At 41.1% G+C, this 24681-nt stretch overlaps 1 protein-coding gene across 18 annotated transcripts in view; it reads left to right on the top strand.

The window, feature by feature from the left end:
• Window positions 1-24681, top strand: part of LOC118663450 (agouti signaling protein) — a 104433-nt gene that overhangs the window by 33499 nt on the left and 46253 nt on the right. For 9 of the 18 annotated variants that reach the window (XM_036323096.1, XM_036323092.1, XM_036323097.1 and 6 more), the window contains one exon: window positions 6073-6192. The exons of 2 other annotated variants lie outside the window; for them this stretch is intronic. In XM_036323096.1, coding sequence (XP_036178989.1) covers window positions 6073-6192 — 120 coding nt within the window. Of the gene's footprint in view, window positions 1-6072; window positions 6479-7154; window positions 7316-16403; window positions 16527-24681 lie in introns of those variants that run through there. 7 more of the 18 variants (XR_004970051.1, XR_004970050.1, XR_004970049.1 and 4 more) reach the window with 7 other exon arrangements.

Genomic DNA, 24681 nt, shown 5'->3' with positions numbered 1-24681 from the left:
GGATCAACAGGGTGGGCCGGAGAGGGCAGTTTTGCCGGCTTTCAGTCCTGTCCCCAGGGGCTCTGCCTCTCTGAGTCCCAGCACCTGCTGCAAAGCTCGGAGAGAAAGCTGCACTCGCTCTGACCGAAGCCAGACAGTCCCTCTTCTCCCGTTTGAGTCTGGGTCCCTAAAGACTCGCCCGGATCTGGAGCTCAGAGTCTTCGACTCCCTCCCGATTGAAAACTCCAACCGCGCCCTCTGCCGCCAGCCCGCTCGGGCACTCCGCACCTCAGAAATTGACTTCAGCACTGCGCCTCCTCTGAGTGTCCGTATGCGTTTCTCTTTCCTCCTAGTTGTAGGACTTCCACTCAGCCAGCGTTCCTGTGGTTCTGGGTGATGTCCCTTCCGTTTTTTGGTTTCACTTTTGAAGTAGTTGTTCAAAGCAGCAAACTCCGGCGTTAACCTATGCCGCCATCTTGGTTCTCAGAAATGCAACTGATTTTGTGTGTTAATTTTTTCCTGCTACTTTGCTGACCTCATGTAATAGTTCTAATAGTTCTTTCATGTAGAATTTGTAAGGTGCTCTACATATAAGATTATATCACTTACATACAGAAATAATTTTATTTCTTCCTTTCCAATTTTGTGCCTCTTATTTCTTTTCTTGCCTAATTGCTCTGGCTGTAATTTTCAGGACTATGTTAAGTAGATGAGGTGAGATTTGGTATCCTTGCCTTGTTCCTGATCTTAGAGGAATAGCTTCCAGTATTTCACTATTGAGGATGATGTTTGCTATGGGTTTTTCATATGTGGTTTTTATTGTGCTGAGGTAGTCTCTCTCTAGTCCTACTTTTTTTTTTTTTAGTGTTTTTATCATAAAAGAGTGTTGAATTTTATCAAATTCTGTTTTCTGTATCAATTGAGATGATCATGTGTGTTTTTATCCCTTATTTGGTTAATGTGGTGTATAATATTGATTGGTTTTTCTTATATTGAACTATTCCTGCATTCTGGGAATAAATTACACCTGGTCGTGGCATATAATTCTTTCAATATGCTACTGAATTTGGTCTGCTAATATTTTGTTGAGGATTTTTGCATCAGTGTTCATAAGGGATATTGGTTTATAGTTTTCTTGTAATGCCTTTTTCTGGCTTTGGTATCAGGGTAATGCTGGCCTTATAGAATGAGTTAAGAAGTATTCCCTCCTCTTCAATTTTTTGGAAAAGTCTGAGAAAGATTGGCAATATTAAATGTTTAGTAGAGCCCTGACCGATTTGGCTCAGTGTTTAGAGCGTTGGCCTGCGGACTGAAGGGTCCTGGGTTCGATTCCTGTCAAGGGCATGTGCCTTGGTTGCGGGCACATCTCTGGTGGGGGGCGTGCCGGAGGCAGCTGATTGATGTTTCTAACTCTCTATCCCTCTCCCTTCCTCTCTGTAAAAAAACAATAAAATATATTTAAAAAATAAATAAATAAAATAAAATAAATGTTTAGTAGAGTCCACCAGTGAAGCCAACGGGGCCTTTTTTTTTTTTTTTTGGCTAGGGGATTTTTAAATTATTATTTGAACTAAATCTGTTTTATTTTTTAAAATTTATCTTTATTGTTGAAAGTATTACATAAGAACAGAAAAGGAAGTATTACAGATGTCCCTTCCCCACTTCCCCCAATAACTCCCCCTACCCCTCTACATCTTATTTATCTTGATTACTGCATCCCTCCTCAGGCCTTTTCCACACTATTGCCTATTACTTATTCAATTTCCTTACTAGTAATAGGTCTATTCAGATTTACTTTTTCACTGTGGTTTAGTCTTGGTAAGTTTTGTGTTTCTAGGAATTTGTCTATTTTATCAAGGTTATTCAATTTGTTGGTATATAATTGTTCATAGAACTATCTTAAATTCTTTTTATTTGCTAGAGGCCTGGTGCATGACATTTGTGCCTGGGGGGGAGGGGTCCCTCAGCCAGGCCTGTGCCCTCTCACAGTCTGGGAACCCTCGGGGGATGTCCAACTACCAGCTTAGGCCTGCTCCCCGGACATCCCCCAAGGGGTCCTTAGCGCTGCCACAGAGGCAGGAGAGGCTCCTGCTGCACTTGCCAGCTGTGAGCCTGGCTTCTGGCTGAACGGCACTCCCTCTGTGGAAGCGCACTGACCACCAGGGGGCAGCTCCTGCATTGAGCATCTGCCCCCTGGTGGTCAGTGCCCGTCATAGCAACCGGTCGTTCTACTGGCTGGTCAATTTGCATATTAGGGTTTTATTATATAGGATTTATTTATCTATTTGTTTATTTATTTATTTTTAAATATATTTGATTGATTTTTTATAGAGAGGAGGGGAGAGGGATAGAGAGTTAGAAACATCAATGAGAGAGAAACATCGATCAGCTGCCTCCTGCACGCCCCCGACTGGGGATGTGCCGCAACCAAGGTACATGCCCTTGACCAGAATCGAACCTGGGACCCTTGAGTCCGCAGGCCGACGCTCTATCCACTAAGCCAAACCGGTTACAGCTAGGATTTATTTTTATAATGCAAAAACTGATTTATTTGTTCACACACCAATGAAGGAAAGCAGTCTTCTGTCAAATGGAGAAGATTAAGATTCTTAAGTAGCTGATTTTGTAACCTACTACAATAGGAAGACTCGCTCTATCGCCTTCAGATGTTAGGTCTATTTACCAAACACTTCAGCAGGCTTTTTAAATGGGACTTCCCCCTCCTGGGCCTGCTTTTCTAATTCTTTATGATATACAAGCTGCATTCCAGGTAGTTTGTGTTCTTCTTCTATCTATCCAGGTACTTTCCCAAGAAGCATAAGAGATCGTATTCACTGTTGCAGAAGCCATGGTCTTCGTGTCTAGCAGGAGCTTGGTTAACTTATTCTCCAGCTCCAGAGCAGACTCTAGAGCTTGTATGCCAGTTCCCCAGTTATCTCTCAGGCCTCTTAATTACCCAACAGCAGGTTTTACTCTGACGTACTCTTAGATATCTTATGAATTGCTTTCCATGTTCCCTCTTCACCTCAGCTTGGTCTTCAAAGAATGTGGCAAAAAGAGGTTCTCCTGGGCCTTCAATGTAATAACAAGCCATCGGTAAATAAACATCACTAATGTGCAGCTTATAAGATGCCATGTGATCAATAGCAACCCTACACTCTCCAGAGAGGAGGTACTGGGTTGCCATCTCAGCTTTAGAGAAAACCAGGCATAAACAGTGCTTAAATTCTTTTTATTTCTGTAGAATTCACAGTAATGTCCCCACTTTTATTTCTTTTTAAAAACAATATATTTTTATTGATTTCAAAGAGGAAGAGAGAGGGAGAAAGAGCTAGAAACATCAATGATGAGAGAGAATCATTGATCAACTGCCTCCTACATGCCCCCTACTGGGGATGGAGCCTGCACCCCGGGCATGTGTCCTTGACCTGAATCGAACCTGGGACCCTTCAGTCCGCAGGTCAACGCTCTATCTGCTGAGCCAGACCAACTAGGGCCCCATTTTTATTTCTGATTTTAGTAATTTGAGTCTTCTCTCTTTTTCCCTTTATCTAGCTAAAGGCTTATCAGTTTTTTTTTAATCTTTTTGAAGAACTAACTTTTTGCTTCATTAATTTTCTCAATTGTTTTTCTTTTTTATTGCTTTTATTTTTTAAAGATATTTTCATTGATTTCAGAGAGGGAGAGAAAGAGAGAGAGAAACATCAATGATGAGAGAGAATCATTGATTAGCTGCCTCCTGCACATCCCCCATTGGGGACTGAGCCCGCAACCCAATGTGCCCTTTACCGGAATCGAACTGGGAGCCCTTCAGTTGTTAGGCCAAAACTCTATACACTGAACATGCTGGATGGGAGATCGAACCAGTAACCTAGGTATATGGCCTGACTGGGAATGAAACCCGCAATCTTTCAGAGCTCCATTACTTATTTTATTTATCTCTGATCTAATCTTCATTATTTCCTTTTAGCTTTGGTTTTGTCTGTTCTTTTTCTAGTTCCTTAAGTTGTAAAGTTAAGTTGTGATTTAAGATCTTGTTTTATTTATTTATTTATTTATTTATTTATTTATTTATTTATTGCTGCAAGCAGCTTTATTGTTTTTATTTGTTTCAATGCATAGGAGAGGGCTTCAGGGTGACTAAAAGAATGGCTAGTAGTTAGGGGGAGAGACTCAGGCAAAAGCCAAACACCAGAGGAATGCAGAGGGACCCCTCAAAAGCTTCTGGGCTCCAAAGGCTTCTAGTTGTGCTTGAGAGTGAGCCTTCCAAAGAGATACTGGCCAGCCCAGCCTGGGGGCCGGCCAGCCTGTGGAGGTTAGTCAGGTGGTTGCCCATTTTCTTGATGAGTTTCACCTCCTCATCCAGGAAGTGGTTCTCTAGGAAGTCACAGAGATGAGGGTCTGCGCAGGTAGAATCCAGGGCATGCAGCTCCAAAAGGGCCTGGTTCAGATTCCTCTCCAAGGCCAACGTGGCTTCCATGCATGCTGAGTTTTGCCCACTCATCTTGGGGAGGCTTCAGCACATCCTGGAAGAGAATGCAGCCTGCTAGTTTTGCATCTTTAAGAGATGCTCAGCACCCTCAAACTTTTTCTCAGCCAACTCACGGGAGAAGTGGCCCATGCCCTGGAGAGCCACATCATCGCAGTCAAAATAGAAGCTCAGAGAGAGATAGGTGTAGGAAGCCCGCAGATACAGGTGGGCCAAGTGGTTGACAGTTGACAGCAGCCTCCACCTCAGTGGAATAATTCTGACGAATTTGGGAGCTCATGACTTTCCAACAATAAGGAGGTAAGGTGGAAAGAAAAAAAACCTGGTGTGTTGGCTGGTGTCTGAGGTGGTTCTGAAGATGGTGACTGGATAAGACACTGGGGAGTGATCAGAGGCTGGAAGAAGGAGCGTCCCTGGGTCCGTTCTGTCCAAACACTGTTGAAGCAAGAGACAGATCTAGGACCACCGAGGGCACTATCTAGATATTTTTTATTTTTATTTTTTTATTTTTAAATATATTTTTATTGATTTCAGAGAGGAAGGGAGAGGGAGAGAGTTAGAAACATCAATGATGAGAAAGAATCATTGGTCAGCCGCCTCCTGCATGCACCCCACTAGGGATAGAGCTTGCAACCCAGGCATATGCCCTTGACTGGAATCAAACCTGGGACCCTCAGCCTGCAGGCCGATGCTCTATCCACTGAGCAAACCCAGCTAGATCTTTCTTATTTTTTAATGTAAGCATTTATAGCTATAAATTTCCCTGTTGACACTGCTTTTGCTACTTCCCATAAATGTTTGTATGTGGTGTTTTTGTTTTCATTTGTTTCTAAGTATTTTGTAATTTCCCTGTGGCTTCTTCTTTGATCCATTGGTTGAATGGATCAAAAGTGTGTTGTTTAATTTCCAGTTTTTTTATTTTCTAGTTTTACTTATATTATTGATCCTAAAAATATATCTTTATTGTTGAAAGTATTACAGATGTTCCCTTATTGATTTTTTAACTTTATCCCGTCGTGATTGGAGAAGAGAGTTTGACATCTATCTTTCTTCATTTCTTGAGACTTAATTTGTGTCCTAACATATTATCTATCCTGGAAAGTGTACTATGAGCCCTTGAGAAGAAGACCTATACTCTTTTTGTGACGAGCGTCCTCTGTATGTCTGTTAGATCTCATTGGTTTACAGCAGTTCTGCTTAACCACAGTTTTTTTAAAAATATATTTTATTGATTTTTTTTTTTTTTTACAGAGAGGAAGGGAGAGGGATAGAGAGCTAGAAACATCGATGAGAGAGAAACATCGATCAGCTGCTTCCTGCACACCCCCCACTGGGGATGTGCCCGCAACCAAGGTACATGCCCTTGACTGGAATCGAACCTGGGACCGACCCTTCAGTCCGTAGGCCAACGCTCTATCCACTGAGCCAAACTGGTCAGGGCTTAACCACAGTTTTGCTTTCCATAGTTTCAGTTACCCAGAGCAAACGACAGTCCAAAAGTATTAAATGGAAGATTCCAGAAATAAACAATTTGTAAGTTTTAAATTGCACACTGTTTTGAGTATCATGATGGAATCTCACACCATCCTGTTCTGTCCCACCAGGTTCATGAATCATCTCTTTGTTCAGTCTACAAAGGAGGATAGGATCCTTTTTGCCCACCCTGGTTCCTGCAAGCTATGTGAGAGCTCCTCCAAGAACAGGCGAATAGCTGTTTGCCACAGGTAGCTGCTACTGTGTAAAAGCCAAAATTAACAGCAATTTACTCCCCTAGACTTTCCTTGGAAGTTGTAACCTTCAGTAGACTCCAGAGTTCCCACATAGTTGCATTAGACAGATTCTTTCAATGCAGTTGTTGTGTAGGTGGGGAGGCATATTCCTTGTACTTATTACTCCACCATCTTCCTGGAGTTATCCTGTAGGAGTTTTTTGTATGTTGTTAATACAAATCTTTTGCCACATGAATGTATTGGAGTATTTTTCCCTCAGTCTGTTGCTTGATTATTCATTCTCAAAATGGTTATTCTTTTCATGAGCAAAATTTTCTTGAAGTTCAATATTTCACTTATTTTTATGATTAGTACATTTTATGTTATGCCTAAAAAGCTTTGACTACTCTATGGTTGCAAAGATATTTTTTAGAAGCTTTATGGTTCTAAATTTTACATTTAGGTCTGTGATCCATCTTGAATTAATTTTTGTATATGGAGTGCAGAAGGGGTCAGAATCCTCTTCCCATAGACATATCCAGTTGTTTCAGCACAAATTGTTAAATAGACTTTCCTTTCCCTATTGAATTGATTGGGTGTCTTGGTTGATAATCAATTAACTATATATCTGGGTTTACTTCTGGACTTGATTCTGTTTATTAATCTATTTCTATCTACTTCTATTTTAAGCCTGATGTAATTATATACTAAATCTTGAACTCAGAAATATAAGTACTCTAACTTTGGTTTTCTTTTTTCAATATCATTTTGATTATTCTAGGTCCTAAGCACTTCGCATTCCCATAAAAATTTTAGAACCACATTATCAATTTTTTAAAAAAACAAAAAAACTCGCTGAACTTCAGAATTGATTTGAGGTTCTATATGATGTTATTTCCCTTCAGAGAGGGATTACTTTTGTTTCTATCAATCAGAAAGCTTAGGGGCTACATACCTTTATCTAATAAATGTTTCAGGAATTCAAAGCTGGGCCCTGGCCAGTATGGCTCAGTTGGTTGAGCATCATCCCATGTACCAAGAAGTCACTTGGATTCCTGGTCGGAGCACTGATGCCCAGGTTATGGGCTTGATCACCAGTAAGGAGCACGCAGGAGGCAGTTAATTAATGTTTCTCTTTGTCATTGATGTTTCTCCCTCTCCCTCTTCCTTTCTCTCTAAAAAATCAATAAAAACATTTTTTTTAATGCAAAGCTGGGCTTTAGTCTTTATCAGGGCTAGTCAATTACCCTTATCCTAGGGCAGTGATGGCGAACCTATGACATGCGTGTCAGAGGTGACACGCGAACTCATTTTTTGGTTGATTTTTCTTTGTTAAATGGCATTTAAATATATAAAATAAATATCAAAAATATAAATCTTTGTTTTACTATGGTTGCAAATATAAAAAAAATTCTATATGTGACACAGCACCAGAGTTAAGTTAGGGTTTTTCTTTTTTTTAAATACATTTTATTGATTTTTTACAGAGAGGAAGGGAGTGGGATAGAGAGTTAGAAACATCGATGAGAGAGAAACATCAATCAGCTGCCTCCTGCATACTCCCCCCACTGGGGATGTGCCCGCAACCAAGGCACATGCCCTTGACCGGAATTGAACCCGGGACCCTCAAGTCCGCAGGCCGACGCTCCATCCACTGAGCCAAACCGGTTAGGGCAAGTTAGGGTTTTTCAAAATGCTAACACACCGAGCTCAAAAGGTTCGCCATCCCTGTCCTAGGGTGAAATCGATCACGGTCTCAGTAGAAAACCTGGGATGTTTACCAGGGCTCTTTCTTCTTTTCAGGCTCTTTACTATAATTTTTGTGTTGCCATTCAAAGCTGGGAAATTGCTGAAAGCTCTTTCAGCTTCTCAATGCTGCCTTTGTTTTTGGAATCAATAACTATCTTTAGGATAAGTTTTCCCAAACACCAGGTTCACTTTCCTTGGCTTCTCTTTTCTTCCAGATCTTGGGCCAGCAAATTCTCATTGCTTTGGGTAGCTTTTTTATGCCTTCAAATTGATGTTTAAGAAAATAATAATTATCTACATTTTCCAATTGTTCTCAGCAAGAAGTTTATCTGTAATAGCCCACTTATTCAGCCTTTGCTGTAGATGGAACTCTCTGACGTACACTTTTTAAATATAAGTTAATTAAAATGAACTTTGTTTTGTAAAATATTTTCATACTTTCCTAATTATTCTGGAAATAATTGGAAAATACTTAGAGGCATTGAAATTGCTAGCCTGGAAGTTTGGCTTTCGCATTATTGGTGGTGAAAATTACCACAGACCTTCAGGCCAACATGAGACAGGCCACAAACAGAACGTGGTGTTTGGAGCTGCTCACCAAAACTGTGCCTTATAAAAGGGGAGAAAACATTCCTCTACTCATTATATTTACCCAGCTCCACTGAGGCAAAGCGGCATTACCCACTCATCGTTTTTCCATTATTGTGCTGTAGCAGCATGTGGGGTTTTTGCTGGATAATACTGGAGAGCACTCCTCCTATTTGCTTTTAGATGTTCATAGTGGAATCTGCTCACCCTAGCTTAACACCAGGGACTTCTTGCTGTGCTGCCATTTAACAGGTAAAATCAGGTTGGTGGAGGTGAAAGCAGCAAGAGGAGAATGTGACCTAATTGGCAATTTTAACTTAAGTCTCTGAAGTTTCTCAGATAAAATGTAAGGAAAACTAGAAACCTGTGGCTCTTGTACACAGATGTGTGCACATAAGTAACCATATAGACATCCATACACACTCCTAAACACATCCATATTGCACACTCAAATAGTGTGAAACCTAACCTTAGGCTAAACTAGATAATATCATGGAATTCACTGGATACTATGTGGAAAGGTAGGACTTCTTGAGGAAGGACAGGATCAAAAAGCAAGAGCTAACTTTGGTTAATGCCTATTATGTGCCAAGTATATACAGGGGTGGTCAAAAGTAGGTTTATAGTTGTGAGTATGCAAAACACAGAATTTATTCTTGTATTATTTATTTACTAGAGACCCGGTGCACAAAAATTTGTGCACTTGGGAGGGTCCCTCAGCCCGGCCTGTGCCCTCTCGCAGTCTGGGACCCCTCGGGGGATGTCCACTTGCCAGCGGGGAGCAGGCCTAGCTGCAGTCGGACATCCTTAGCGCTGCTGAGGAGGCAGGAGTGGCTCCCACCACCACCGCTGTACTGGCAGCTATCAGCCTGGCTTGTGGCTGAGCATAGCTCCCACTGTGGGAGCACACTGACCACCAGGGGACAGCTCTTGCATTGAGCGTCTGTCTCCTGCTGGTCAGTGTGTATCATAGTGACCAGTGATTCCCAGTCGCTCTGCTGTTAGGGTCAATTTGCATATTACCCTTTTATTATATAGGATAGAGGCCTGGTGCATGGGTGGGGGCCTGCTGGTTTGCCCTGAAGGGTGTCCTGGATCAGGGCGGGGGTCACACTGGGGTGCCTGGCCAGCCTGGGTGAGGGGCTGATGGCTGTTTGCAGGCTGGCCAAGGCTCCCAGTGGGGACCCTCACCCCATGAGGGTGTGACCATCCTAGGTGAGGGGCTGATGGCTGTTTGTAGGCTGGCCAAGGCCCCCAGTGGGGACCCTTACCCCATGAGGGTGTGGCCATCCTGGGTGAGGGGCTGATGGCTGTTTGCAGGCTGGCCACAGTCCCTTCAGGTTGGGGGCTCCTGCTGGGTTGCCTTGCCAGCCTGGGTGAGGGGCTGATGGCTGTTTGCAGGCTGGCCACAGCCCCTTCAGGGTAAGGGTCCCCGCTGGGGTGCCTGGAGAGCCTGGGTGAGGAGCTGATGGCTGTTTGCAGGCTGGCCAAGCCCCCCAGCAGGGACCCAAACCCCATGAGGGTGTGGCCATCCTGGCTGAGGGTTTGATGGCTGTTTTCAGGCTGGCCACAGCCCCCAGCCACCCAAGCTCTCAGTGGAGGCTAGCTGGGAGCAGGTATCTGGGATTTATTTGTCTTCTATAATTGAAACTTTGTTGCCTTTATTGGAGGCCTCAGCCAGCTCAGGGCTGGCAGGAAGCTTGGCTTCCTCCATCGCCGGGGCAACCAAGCCTCCTGCTTGCTGCATCTCCATGGCTGCCGGCCGCCATCTTAGTTGGGTTAATTTGCATATAGTCACTCTGATTGGCTGGTGGGTGTGGCTTGGGTGTAGCGAAGGTACGGTCAATTAGCATCTTCATCTTTTATTAGTGTAGGTTAATTACTGTATTATGTGTTTGTATTATTTGTCATCTTCTGTAAACCGACTTTTCTTCACTCTGTACATATATTTATATTTAATTCTTATAATAATCTTACAGAATAGGTACTGTTATCTTCATTTTTTAAAAAATATTTTTTATTGATTTCAGAGAGGAAGGGAGAGGGAGAGAGAGATAGAAACATCAATGATGAGAGAGAATCATTGATTGGCTGCCTCTGCACACCCCACACTGGGGATCGAGCCCATAACCCACATGTGCCCTGATCAGGAATAGAACCTGTGACCTTCTGGGTCATAGGTCGACACTCAACCACTGAGCCACGCCAGCTGGGCTGTTATCTTCATTTTTAATTTAAAGCCCTACCCAGGCTCAAATGGCTAGTGCATTTGCAGAGCCAAGAATCAAATCTAATTCTGCCTGGTTCCAAATTCTATTCTCTGAAAGTCTGAAAGAGAGGCAGTTCTTATTTAAACAAATAGACTCTGCAGTAGAGTTTCTAAACAGAAGTATAATTAATAAATTTGTTTATTGTTTCTCTCAGTGGCCAACAGCATTAATCTCAGTGAATAAGAGTCTGCTGAGCACTTACTAAATGCTCAGTTACTAGGGTTTGATGACCAAGGGTAAGGTGATGTGTGAGTGTTGAGAATAACAGAGCACAGAAATGTTCACACTAATAAACTTTTTCTGAACACCTAAACACTGAGCTGATTATTCAGAATACAAGGACAAGAAGTATAAAACGTGGTCTTCACCCTCCAAAGTTCACAGTCTAGTTATTTCAGAGGCCATTTGTGTAGTATCTACAGAATCTACATACCCATAAAAGGTAAAGAGAAGCCCTCGCTGGTTTGGCTCAGTGGATAGAGCATCAGTCTGCAGACTGAAGAGTCCCAGGTTCAATTCCGATCAAGGGCATGTACCTCAATTGCAGGCTCCTCACCAGCCCAGGCACTGGTTGGGACTCGTGCAGGAGGCAACCAATCGATGTGTTTCTTTCACATCAATATTTCTCTCTATTTTTTCCTTTCTCTTTCACTCCTTCTAAATATCAATGGAAAAATATCCTCAGGTGAGGATTAAAAAAAAATGTACAGAGAATAGAGACAAAGGAGGCTGAACCTTCTTTCATGAAACTCACAGTCTAAGGATGAGTCAAACTTACAAACAGTCACTTTCATTATAAGATAGTGAGTTAAAAGTAAGCATATGGGTGTCATGGGAGCATGGAGAAGGGCATGTAGCTCAATATGGGGCATCAAAGAAGCAGGAAGAAATGACTCCTGAACTACCATGGGATTGGCACAATGAATGCATCTGAAACACTTAGCAAGGGACACTGACATTAAATGTGTTTTGAACAGAATGGTACAGGTTTATGTGGCACCATAGAAAGCCAATGAATATTCTATGACTGTGCTATTCCCTGAACACCTTCACAGTGGGAACTATCAGACCACAAACCTTTCCTTCTTTTCCCTTTGCTTTGCAACTTCTAAAGCCCATTCTCTTGTGAGGAATTTACCTATTCCTTTTATCTATCCTGCCTTCCTTCTTTATTCCCACCCTTACTTTCTCCTACCTTCCCTCCCCTCTCTCCCTTCCTTCCTTCTTTTCTTTGGTCCCCCACCCAACCCCCCAACTAGTAGGTCACAAGAGTTGGAAAAACTGGGCAAGTCTTCACGCAGAATATGAGATTTGAAGGATTTAAAGGCTTAGAGACATCCAAGGGGTTCTTAATAATGATCGTCATAACATAGTAATAAATCAGGGCATTGAAAAAGAAACAAATGCCAACTATTGAGTCAATTGGTTCATATTTGTTGGAAACCTACCCTGATTCCTTATACCACTCTAGGACACCGAGATGAATCTGGCCCATGAGATTTGAAGGATTTAAAGGCTTAGAGACATCCAAGGGGTTCTTAATAATGATCGTCATAACATAGTAATAAATCAGGGCATTGAAAAAGAAACAAATGCCAACTATTGAGTCAATTGGTTCATATTTGTTGGAAACCTACCCTGATTCCTTATACCACTCTAGGACACCGAGATGAATCTGGCCCATGGGTTGAAATTAACAAGACATATTTGTGGTCAGTGAATGGAAAGCATATATGGAATAATGGGAAATAAAGTCTGATAATAAAAATGGGATAGATTACAAAGGGCCTGGAAAGCAAACAGAAAAGTTTAGACTTGATATAGTTATATAAAGAGTCCTTTTAAGCTTCTGAGCAGGTGGGAGGAAAAAATAGGGGGAAAGATATGAGAGAGGGAAGACTGTTATACAGACTAACACTAGCCTGTATGCGAGCCTAATTATGGTGATAAGGGTTTCTAGGGTATGGCAAAAGCAATTAAAAGAAAGGACAGGGCTTGTGGATATAGAGAATCTTAACTTCCAGGATATCAATTTTTGCCTTAGGAAATGCTTAGTTACAGCTTACAAAGCATAAAAGAAGTTAGGTTGGGAATGGTAGACTACAGAGAGGAAGGGAAATGAAAAAAAGCTGCAGACTGAGGATGAAGCTATTACTGCTGTGATCTGCAGCTAATAAGTAGCCCAGGCCTTAGGTGTCTTCCAGCGAGGTTTAGGGCTCAACACTTGTGAAATATATATTTTTTAATATATTTTTATTGTCTTCAGGGAGGAGAAGAGGGAAGAGAGACAGAAACAATGATGAAAGAGAATCATTGATCAGCTGCCTCCTGCATACCCCACACTGGGGATTGAGCCCACAACCCAGGCATGTTCCCCGACCTAGAATAGAACTATGACCTTCTGGTTCATAGGTCTATACTCAACCACTGAGCCACACTGGTGGGCATGAAATATCTTTTTAAAACTGCTAAGAGCTCTGAGAATCATTGTTTAGAGCAATGATTTTCAACCAGTATGCTGCAAGAATTTTTTAAATATGCAATACCTGACTATTTAGTCAGGGACACTAACCTCTTTTCCCTTAGATTGTCAAATAAAAAAATGACAACTAACACAATAGCTGCCCAGTATGAATGAATCAAAATTATACCTGTTTTTTGTCAGTTCAGCAAAATATATATATATATATATGTTGGTGTGCCACAAAATATTAGTAACTAGTTTATATGTGTGTGCCATGAGATGAAAAAGGCTGAAAATTGCTGGTTTAGAGGACAGTATTTATCAGATTGAGCAACTCAAAAACTAGAGATAGAGCAGGGGGCATTTTAGGAGGTTGAACATGCAGAGAAGCTTGTTTGTCGAATCTCAGAGGGAAGCTGGGGTAGGTGAATGGGTGGGAAGAGATTAACCGGAGAATTTATATGCATATATGCATAACCCATGGACACAGACAATAGTGTGGTGAAGGCCTGGGAGGGTAGTGGGGGCGGGCTAGAGGGGTCAGTGAGGGGGGAAAAGGTGATATCTGTAATATTTTTAACAATAAAGTTAAATTTAAAAATATATATCTTTTAGCCCTAACTAGTTTGGTTTAGTGGATAGTGTCGGCCTGTGGACTGAAGGGTCCCTGGTTTGATTCTGGTCAAGGGCACATGCCTGGGTTGAAGGCTTGATCCCCAGTAGGGGGCATGCAGGAGGCAGTCAATTAATGATTCTCTCTCACCATTGATGTTTCTATCTCTCCCTCCCTCTCCCTTCCTCTCTGATATCAATAAAAATATATTTAAATATATATATATATATTTTAAAAACCTGGAGCCTGAGATCCTGACTTGCAAATCTGAAGAGGGACCCAGGAATGTTTAACAAGCTCTTAAGGTGATGCTAATGCAAAAGGTGTTCAGGAAACCCTTTCAGAAACATTTAGGGAAAGATAAGCTTGACAGACCGCCTCAGGCAGCATATGCCTTCTCAGTCGCATCCATGTGACTTCACCACACCCAGCCTCAGGACTGCCAGGCTGTTCTTTGCAATTAAGACCATTCTGCTCCACTGGCAGTGAAGGAGAAAGAGATACTCATATTTCAGCAGATTGGCTTAAGTAGGCTTATTGTCTGAATGGCTTTAAAGGCTTATAGACATCCAAGGGGTTCTTAATAATGATCGTCATAACATAGTAATAAATCAGTGAATGGAACATGAATACATTTTCTTAAATAACCCCATAGGGACTGGAGTGAAAAAGAAAGAGGCTGTCCAAATTCAGGGACCTAGCAGAATGGACTTGCTTGAGAAAATCAAGCAAGACAACAAAAGAGGGCTCCTGGGATTGTCCCCCCAGGACCTCTGGCAACTCTAGTGAAATGACTTATAGGTGTGGTAGAGTAGCCCCTGTGGCTCCCAGAATTGCCTAAATCCAGTTGAAGTTGCACAACCAGGAAGGACTGACAATCAGTGAGATGAAACAAGGCCCAGCATTCAAAGCTTGACAGACCTAACCAAGACTTTTTCTCCTGCCTTTGAATTTATATAGTTCCTTAGTTAAATATCCCTTATGCCACTTAATTCTTTTTATTTTATATTAAAAGTTGTATTCTTATCTCAACCTTCATTCAAGATTGGATACTCATCTTTTTCATTTTTATACTTCCTGCAGCCTTTCCACTAGGCTTTGTGAAATATACTCATCTTTGTTATGTTATTGACTTTACTTGGTTCTATTGACCTATTCCCATTCCAGTACCACACAATTAAAATCACTATAGCTTATATCTCATAGAGTGTATTCAACCTCTTCTTTTTTGTATTTTCTTGGTTATTCTACAGCTTTTCTCAAATGAACCTGAGAGGCATTTACAAAAAAAATAAATAAATAAATAAATGGGAATTTAGATGGAGATTATGTTAAATTTATATATTAATATGGGGAAATTTAAAATCATAATAATTCTTACAATCAAGGAAAATAGCCGTTTTTCCATGTATACAGGTTGTTTTTATGTCTCTCAGTAGAGTTTATAGCCTTTTAGTATACATCCTTATATATAATTGCCTAAATGTATTCCTATTTATTATATTTTTAAAATTTTTTCAACTGTGAATGAGGTATTTTTATTTTACCATTAGAGTTTTTAAGTCATTGTTAGTATATACAAATACCATTGATTTTTAATTATTTATTTAGTAACTAGATCTACAACTATTTTTTAGAACATGTGTCTCATATGTTGACTGACCAGATTGGCTGAAACACTCTATTTGTATATTATGTACATAATTTACAGTCGGGCCTTGGTTTACGAGTATCCCAACTAACGAGTTTTTCGAGATATGAGCCTTCTCTCAGCCAATTTTTTGCTTTGAGTTGCGAGCTAAAATTCGGGTTACGAGCCAGCTTCAGATACCCCACCGCTAGTTGGTGCAGCGAACGTCACAGTGAACGCCACAACATCAGCCCAGCATCACGTGTCTCACTCGTTCACTTTAAGATTTGACATACGAGTAATTTGAGTTACGAGCTCCATCACGGAACGAATTAAGCTCGTAAGTCAAGGCTCCACTATACAGTTAATTAGCTAGTGAATTTTCTTGGGTCATTATGAATGTAAATTTGGTTTAATCAAGCAGTCCTATTAAAAAACTTCATCATAAATTGTCTGCAAGATAGTGCTATCCAATAAAGTCACAAAATTTAATTTTAGGACAAGCGACAGCTTTGCAATTAAGGAGCAATGTCCATACTTAGTTTATAGTTTAATAAATTTGAATACTTATGCAGAAACTGATAGTACTAGTAAAACAAGTGTCTTTGATAATAACAGCTACCATATATTGAGTTTTACTATGGATAGAGATTTTTTATTATTTACTTCAATAATCACAACTTAGTAAACAGGTTCAAGGAGCTAAAATTTCCTACCTATGGTAACATAGCAAGTTAATGATAGAGAATTTAAACACAAATTGACGGACTTTAATTCCAAAGGCAAACTTTTGATACTTGATAACTTCCCCTAAGAGGTATAATACTATCAATTCATCAACTATGCTAGTGTTAAGAGTTTAGTATAGTATAGACGACTCTCACAGGAGTATAATTTTGTTATTTCAAACAGAATGAATACAATCAACCAACATGAATAACTGGGACCGGATTTAACCTTTCACCTGAAACAACTAAGAATTGGGAAAAAATATATGAAACAATGCTGTAACGGGTTTGGCTCAGTGGATAGAGCGTCGGCCTGCGGACTGAAAGGTCCCAGGTTTGATTCTGGTCAAGGGCATGTACCTTGGTTGCGGGCACATCCTCAGTAGGGGGTGTGCAGGAGGCAGCTGATCAATGTTTCTCTCTCATCGATGTTTCTAATCTCTATCCCTCTCCCTTCCTCTCTGTAAAAAATCAATAAAATATATTGTAAAAAAATATGAAACAGTGGTTTCAATGGACACCAGGTTATGAAAGCCAATGATCCCCGAGAAATAGAAAACAATTGAGCCTTACAATTGGAAACATGAAGAAAACTATACCAAGGAACAGCATAATCAAATTTTTTAAAACCCATGATAAAAAGAAAAATTTAACAGCAGTCACAGGGAAAAGGCACAATGTATACAAAAGAACAAAGATAAGAACAATATCAGATTTCTTAATATAATGAAAATCAGAAGACAGTGGAAGAACATTTATAATGGGGTGGGGGGAGGAATCTTGACAGCTTAGAATTCCATACCCAGAAAAAAATATTTTTCAAAAAATTAAAGTGAAATAAAGACTTCAATTTTAAAAAATTGAAGGACTTAATCACCAACAGAGCTGCACCACAAGAAATCGTTTTTCACTTTTAAAAAAATTATTGAATTTATTCGGATGATGGTAAATAAAATGATATAGGTTTCAGGTGTATAATTCTACAATATATAAGAAATATTAATGGAAGTTTTTCAGGCAGAAGAAAAATAATACCAAATGGAAAGCTTATATATACATTAGGAAAAAAGAGTACCAAATATGGCAACTACAGGGGGTAAATAGAAAATATTTATTTTCTTATTTTTAAATATTTTTAAAAGATAGTTCAACTTTTACCCCCATTTGTGGTTGTAGTAAAATAAACAGTTCAACCTTTTAAAACAAAAATAATTGTGCTTCTACAGAAGTAAAATGTATGACTCAATACTAAGTCCACAAAGGAGAAAGGGAAGTATACTGTATTAAGGTTCTTATACTATACTAGAGGCCCAGTCCATGACATTCGTGCACTGGGGGTGGGGGGATCTTTCAGCCCGGCCTGCACCCTTTATCAGTTCAGGAGCCCTTGGGGGTTGTCTGATTGACAGCTTAGGCCCACGGGGAGCGGGCCTAAGCTGCAGTTGGACATGCTTAGCGCTGCCACGGAGGCGGGAGATGCTCCCGCCACCACTGCTGCGCTCACCAGCTCAACTTGTGGCTGAGCGGCGCTCCCCCTGTGGGAGCGCACTGATCACCAGGTGGCAGCTCCTGTGTTGAGCGTCTGCCCTCTAGTGGTCAGTGTGCGTCATAGCAACCGGTCATTCCGTCATTTGGTTGATTTGCATATTAGCCTTTTATTATATAGGATGTGAAGTGATATAATGTCACTTCAAGGTAGATTGTGATAAGCTAAAGTTGTATACTTCAAACTCTAAAGCCACTAATAAAATAACTTAATAAATAATTATAATAAACCAATGAAGGAGATAAAATAATAAAATTATTCAGTTAATCCAAAAGAAAGCAGAAAAGGGAAACAAAGAACACATGGAATAAATAGCAAATGAACAAAATGATTGATTTAAATTCAGTTATATAAATAATCACATTAAATGTAAATGGTCTAAACATCAATAATAAAAGGCAGAAATTGTCAGATTGGGTAGAAAAGCAAGACCCAGCTACAAACTTCCTCCAAGAAGCTGACTTTACATATAAAAACACAAATAAGTTAAAGGTAAAATAATGAAAAAAAGATACTAGCGCTAACAAAATAAAGTTGAAATGGCTCTTTTAATATCAAATAAAATATATTTTAAGGCAAAGATTATTACTAGGATTAATAAGAAAGAGGTCTGTTCATCAAGAGTATATAACAATCTTTACAATTTTTAAATATACATTTTTATTGATTTCAGAGAGGAAGGGAGAGGGTGAGAAAGAGAAACATCAATGATGAGAGAGAATCATTGATCAGCTGCCTCCTGCATGCTCCACACTGGGGACTGAGCCTGCAACCTAGGCATATGCCCTTGACTAGAATTGAACCCAGAACCCTTCAGTCCATAGGCCAACGCTTTATCCACTGAGCCAAATCAGATAGGGCCCTGGTCGGCAAACTGCAGCTCGCGAGCCACATGCAGCTCTTTGGCCCCTTCAGTGTGGCTCTTTCACAAAACACCACGTGCAGTGCGATCGAAACTTCGTGGCCCATGCGCAGAAGTCGGTATTTTGTGGAAGGGGCAGCTTGTTGAAGTAATTGACCTCGAGTAACTGAACACTCCTGTTTTTAACACTGTACAAATTCTTTACTTGAGGCCTGTAAAAAATTGAAAGCCCCATAAGTAGTTCTAATTCATGATTTATTTGTCATCTAAATCCTGCTTTTACCAAACATTGACAGCTTTTGAAGATTAATATTTTATTAAGTCTATTTTTTAGCCTTGGCCATAAAGGGTCTTATTTTTCAGAATTCATTGTCCCAATCTTGCAGTTTCCTGTACTTATTTCACAAAACCAAAGAATACACATTCTTTCTAGGTGCACAGAAAATAGTTGCCATGATTAACAATATAATGGACCATAAAATAAGTCCCAATAAATTTTAAAGGACTTAAGTCACACAAGATATATCCTTTGACCACAATGTAATTAAATTAAAAATAACAGAAAGATCTATAAAAATTACCCAAATATTTGGAAACTAAATAACATACTTCTAAATAAGCCACAAGTCAAAGAAGAAATCAAAAGATAAATTATAAATATTTTGAATTGAATAAAATTTATGGATAGCAATAAGTAGTACTTGGAAACTTCTAGTGCTAAGTTCCTATGTTGAAAGAGGAGAAAGTTCTCAAATCACCTTAAAGAGCTAGGGAAAAAGAGCAAATGAAACTCAGGTAAGCAGATAAGAGAAAATAATGAAGTTGAGGAAAAGAGGAAATAATAAAGATCAAAACAAATTAAATAAAAAACAATAGAGAAAAATAAATGAAAACAAAAGCTGGTTCCTAAAAACGTTTTTAAAAATTTGACAAACCTGTAGCCAGACTGATTAGAAAAAAAGAGGGAAGATATAAATTACCAACTTAGTAATGAGAGAAAATCACTAGAGATTCTACAGATATTAAAAGAATAAAAGGAAATATGAAAAACAACTTTAAAAAAACTTTATGCCAATAGCTCAGCAATTTACATGAAATTAGATAAATTCCTTGGAACTCAAAAACTACCAAAGTTTACTCAAAAAAGCTTATATATATATATATTCAGCGACCCGAACGGTGGAATGACCAAGACGACCAAAATGACCAATGGCTATGATGTGCACTGCAGCAGCCAACCAACCTGATTCAGGCCCTGATAGGCCCCCAACCCCGGCCGGCCCAGCCCCCAATTGGCCACCAATACCCCGATGGGGGGCAGGACTGGCTGGCCAACCACCCACGGCCCCTCCTCTGAGCCGGCCCCCCCCCATTGGCCCCCAACACCCCAATCAACAACCCACGGCCCCTCCCCCTGGCTGGCCCCACCCCTATCAGCCCCCAACACCCTGATTGGGGGTGGGGCCAGCTGGCCAACCACCCACAGCCCCTCCCCCCAGCCAACCCCCACATCAGCCCTCAACACCCCAATTGGGGGTGGGGCCGGCCAGCCAATTTCCCGTGGCCCCTCCCCCCCGCTGGCCCAGCTTGATGGGCCCCCATGCATGAATTCATGTGCCAATCCTCTATATATATATAAAAGGCGAATATGCTAAGTGTCCCCTGCACATCTGACTGGTCGCTATGATGCACACTGACCACCAAGGGGAAGACACTCAACACAGGAACTGTCAAGCTGCAGTGACATGGCAGTGATGTTTCTCAGGTGACACACCCCAAAACCAGAGAGGAGGGAGCCCGATTCCTCGCAGGGCCATGCGATTCCACCTTCGGCTGTGGATATGTTGTTGCTGGGGAACTGTCAGCCCCAAATCTGGTTTACTGCACACTTGCATTTACATTCTATACTCTGTACAACAGCAACTTTGCAGAGTGCCCTCTCGCACTCCGGGACCCTTCAGGGGATGTCAGAGAGCTGGTTGGTTTCAGCTGAGGGACCCCACCTGCCAGAGGGACCCCGCTCACTCCGCAGATGCCGGGGAGGGACTATGGGAGGTTGGTTCCAGGGCATGTCCAGCCCATCTTGCCCAGTCCCTCCCCACTGGCCACCTTCTAATTAATTTCCTTTCAATGTGCACAAATCTGTGCACCGGGTCACTAGTATAACAATATTTCTAAATCTATGAAATAAATTGAGTTTATGGTTAAAATCCTTACCACAAAGAAAATTCCAGGCCTAAATGGCTTCATGGTAAATTCTACCAAAGATTTAAAGAAGAAATAATACCATTTCCACACAAACTCTTCCAGAAAATTGGAAAAAAGAAGGCGGGGGGGGGGGGGGGATATATGCCAATTCATCCTGTGAAGCTAGGATTACTCTCCCATCCAAGTACTAACCAGGCCCGACCCTGCTTAGCTTCCGAGATCAGACGAGATCGGGCGCGTTCAGGGTGGTGTGGCCGTAGACTAGGATTACTCTCATACCAAAATCAAACACATTACAAAAGAAGAAAATTAAAGACCAATATACATCATGAATATAGATGCAAAGTTCTTCACAAAATTTTAGTCATTCAAATCCAACAATGTCCTTTTTTAAATATTTTAAAATAGATTTTTAGAGAGAGAGAGAAGGGAGAGAGAGAAAAAAAAACATTGACATGAAAGCAGAACATTGATTGGGTGCCTCTTTCATGCCCCCTATCAGGGATCGAGCCCCCAACCCAGGTATATGCCCTGACAGGGAATGAAACTCATAACCTTTTGGTGCATGGGACAACACCCAACCAACTGAGCCATACAGGCCAAGACTCTAACAATATTTTTAAAAGGATAATATATTATGACCAAGTAGGGGTTTTTTTTATTCTTGCATTATTTTTTATAATGGTGTTGGGAAAATTGGACAGATGCATGCAAAAAAATGAAATTAGACCACCAAATTACACCATACACAAAAATAAACTCAAAATGGATAAAGGACTTGTTTATGTGCTGTATCATGTTTATTGATTTGTGAATATTGTACCAGCTTTGCATCCCTGAAATAAATCCCACTTAATCATGGTATACGATCTTTTTAATATATTGCTGGATGCGATTTGCTAATATTTTGTTGAGGATTTTAGCATCTATGTTCAATGATATCGGCCTGTAATTCTTTTTCTTTGTAATATCTTTATCTGGTTTTGGAATTAGGATAATGCTGGCCTCATAAAAAGAGTTTGGAAGTGTTTCTTCCTCTTCGATTTTCTAAAATAGTTTGAGGAGTATAGGTGTTAGATCTTCTTTGAAGCTGTCCAGACCTGGACTTTTTTTTTTTAAATATATTTTTTTGATTTTGTACAGAGAGGAGGGAGAGGGCTAGAGAGTTAGAAACATCGATGAGAGAGAAACATCAATCAGCTGCCTTCTGCACATGTCCCACTGGGGATATGCCCGCAACCAAGATACATGCCCTTGACTGGAATTGAACCTGGGACCTTTCAGTCCGCAGGCTGACGCTCTATCCACTGAGCCAAACCGGTGCTGGCCAGACCTGGACTTTTGTTTGGTGGGAGGTTTTTATTAAATTACTACTTCTAGTTCATTGCCGGGAGCCGGTCCATGCTTGCTGTTTCAAGGGACCTGGCATATATGGCATACTGTTCTTAATATGTTTGCTCACCTTCTTGACACTATGTGTTTTAACCAAGGTCTCTGAGAAAGGTTGTTTCCCCAGGTAGGGATTTTCCCCTGAAGTTAGGGAGGGAATAAAACCTCTTAACTAGTGCCAGGTGGGTAATTAATCACTTTAACTACGAACAATCATGCTTAAGCTACATAATCTTTACTCCCTGGAATGGAGATAAGAAACGCCCTAACCTTTGTAATAGAGATTGATAGGATTGAATCAACTGGTATAAATACAGATATAATAAGACAGTAAGATACAGAACTAAGAATACGGAACCAAGAAGACAGAACCTAGGCACAGAACCTACACAGAACGTTCTCTAGAGACAGAAGAACTTCGCTGGAGAGAACATGGCAAAAGATCCTGGACAGAAACTGGCCTCAGAACCTAAAGACAGAACCTAGCGAGAGAACATGGCAAAAGATCCTGGACTGAACCTGACTACAGAAATTGGCAAGAGAACCTGACTAGAACCTGGTAACTGAACCTGGCTGGAGAACATGGACACAGAACCTGGCTGGAGAACCTAGCGAGGGAACATGGCTACAGAACCTGGCTGGAGAACCTGGAGAACCTAGCAAGAGAACATGGCTACAGAACCTAGCTGGATATCCTAAGCAGAACTTCGCTGGAGATCCAGACCAGAACTTGGCTGGAGATCCTGGCTAGAGATCCTGGCTAGGCTGCTGATCAACTGAACGCTGTCTCCGTGTCATTCCTTCTTCGCCGACTCCGTCCACACCTTTGGGGACCCCTGGACCCGCTGGGGTTGGACCCCGGCAGTTCATCAGTTGTTATTGGTCTATTCAAGTTTTTTTATACTTCCTGATTCAGTTTTGGGAAATTGTATTTTTCTAGGAATTTGTCTATTTCATCCACATTGTCCAGGTTGTTGGCATATAGTTGTTCATGCTATTTTCTTACAATCCTTTATATTTCTGTGGTGTCAGTGGTTACTTCTCCACTTTCATTTCTGATTTTATTTATTTGGGCCCACTCTCTTTGTTTCTTGATGAGTATAGCTAATGATTTATCAATTTGGATTTTTTTGTATTGTATTGTCTTTTTGTTATTTATTTCTGCTCCAACCTTTATTATTTCCTTCCTTCTACTCACTCTGGGCTTTTCTTGTTCTCTTTCTAGTTCTTTAAGTTGTAGGGTTAACAGTTTATTGCTGATTTTTCTTGTTTCTTGAGATATGCCTGTAGTGCTATGAACTTCCTTCTCAGGACTGCTTTTCTGTGTCCCACACATTTGGGGTTGTTGTGTGTTCATTTTCATTTGTTACCAGGAAGTTTTTTATTTATTTTATTTTATTTTATTTTATTTTTTATTTTTATACATAGGTGGGTTTTTGTTTTTTTGTTGTTTTTTTTAAGAGAACAGAAATTTATTGTATCACAGTCCTATATCAAGGTATCAGAAGGGCCACCACCCTCTGAGACTCTGGGTAGAATTCTTTCTTCCTTGCATCTTCCTTCTCCTCTCTTGTGAATCTGTTGTAGGTTTTTTGCTGTGTGGTTACTGGAGCTTATATAAAACTTCATCTAGATATAAAAGTCCATTTTACACTGACTACAACTTTGATTTTATACAATAACTTCACTTTTATTCCCTCCCCTTTATGTTGTGTGTGTTTTTTTTCTTCTGGAAATACACAGACATTTTTTAATGGAAGCAAAATGGGGCAACGGCATCAGCGCCAACAGGGATTGAGCTCAGGCGAGGCAGGGCCAGTGCTGTGCCCGGGTCATGGAAGCCACAGCAGCCAGGCGGCACGGAGGAAGGGGGGACTGGCCATGCGAGCTGAGTGAGCCTGCGAGCTGAGAGGTGGGCCGGGTGGGAGCTGAGAGGTGGGCCGGGTGGGAGCTGAGAGGTGGGCCGGGTGGGAGCTGAGAGGTGGGCCGGGTGGGAGCTGAGAGGTGGGCTGGGTGGGAGCTGAGAATCACTTAGCTGCTTTTCTGGCGAGTCCTCCTTTTCTTTCCTTTGGGGGTTTCTTTGTCTACTCATGTTTGATCTTACCGCCATATCTAGATGTTGAGTCGTTCAGTGGCTGCTCCTTGGGTGGCAGTGGCTCCTCGGGCTGCGTTTGCTCCTCAGGCGGTTGTGGTAGCAGCTGCTCCTCAGTTGGTAGCAGCTCCTCTTGTGGGTGCTGTTCACAGTTGTGGTGGCTCCTCTGGCTGGTGGAAGGAGGCTTCACACACAGCTGCTGTTCCTTGGATGGGGGTGGGCTCTCTTTTTTGATCTCATTGGTAACCCATTCATTGTTGAATAACATGCTATTTAGCTTCCATGTGTTTCAATGTTTTTGGGTGTTTTTACTGTAGTTGATTTTTAATTTCATTCCACTGTGATCTGAGAAAATGCTTGACATG

The sequence above is a fragment of the Myotis myotis genome, unplaced genomic scaffold (genome assembly GCF_014108235.1).
Source record: "Myotis myotis isolate mMyoMyo1 unplaced genomic scaffold, mMyoMyo1.p scaffold_m19_p_9, whole genome shotgun sequence".
Taxonomy (NCBI): domain Eukaryota; kingdom Metazoa; phylum Chordata; class Mammalia; order Chiroptera; family Vespertilionidae; genus Myotis; species Myotis myotis.
The sequence above is the reverse complement of the archived record's forward strand: the minus strand, read 5'-3'. Positions and strand labels throughout refer to the sequence as shown.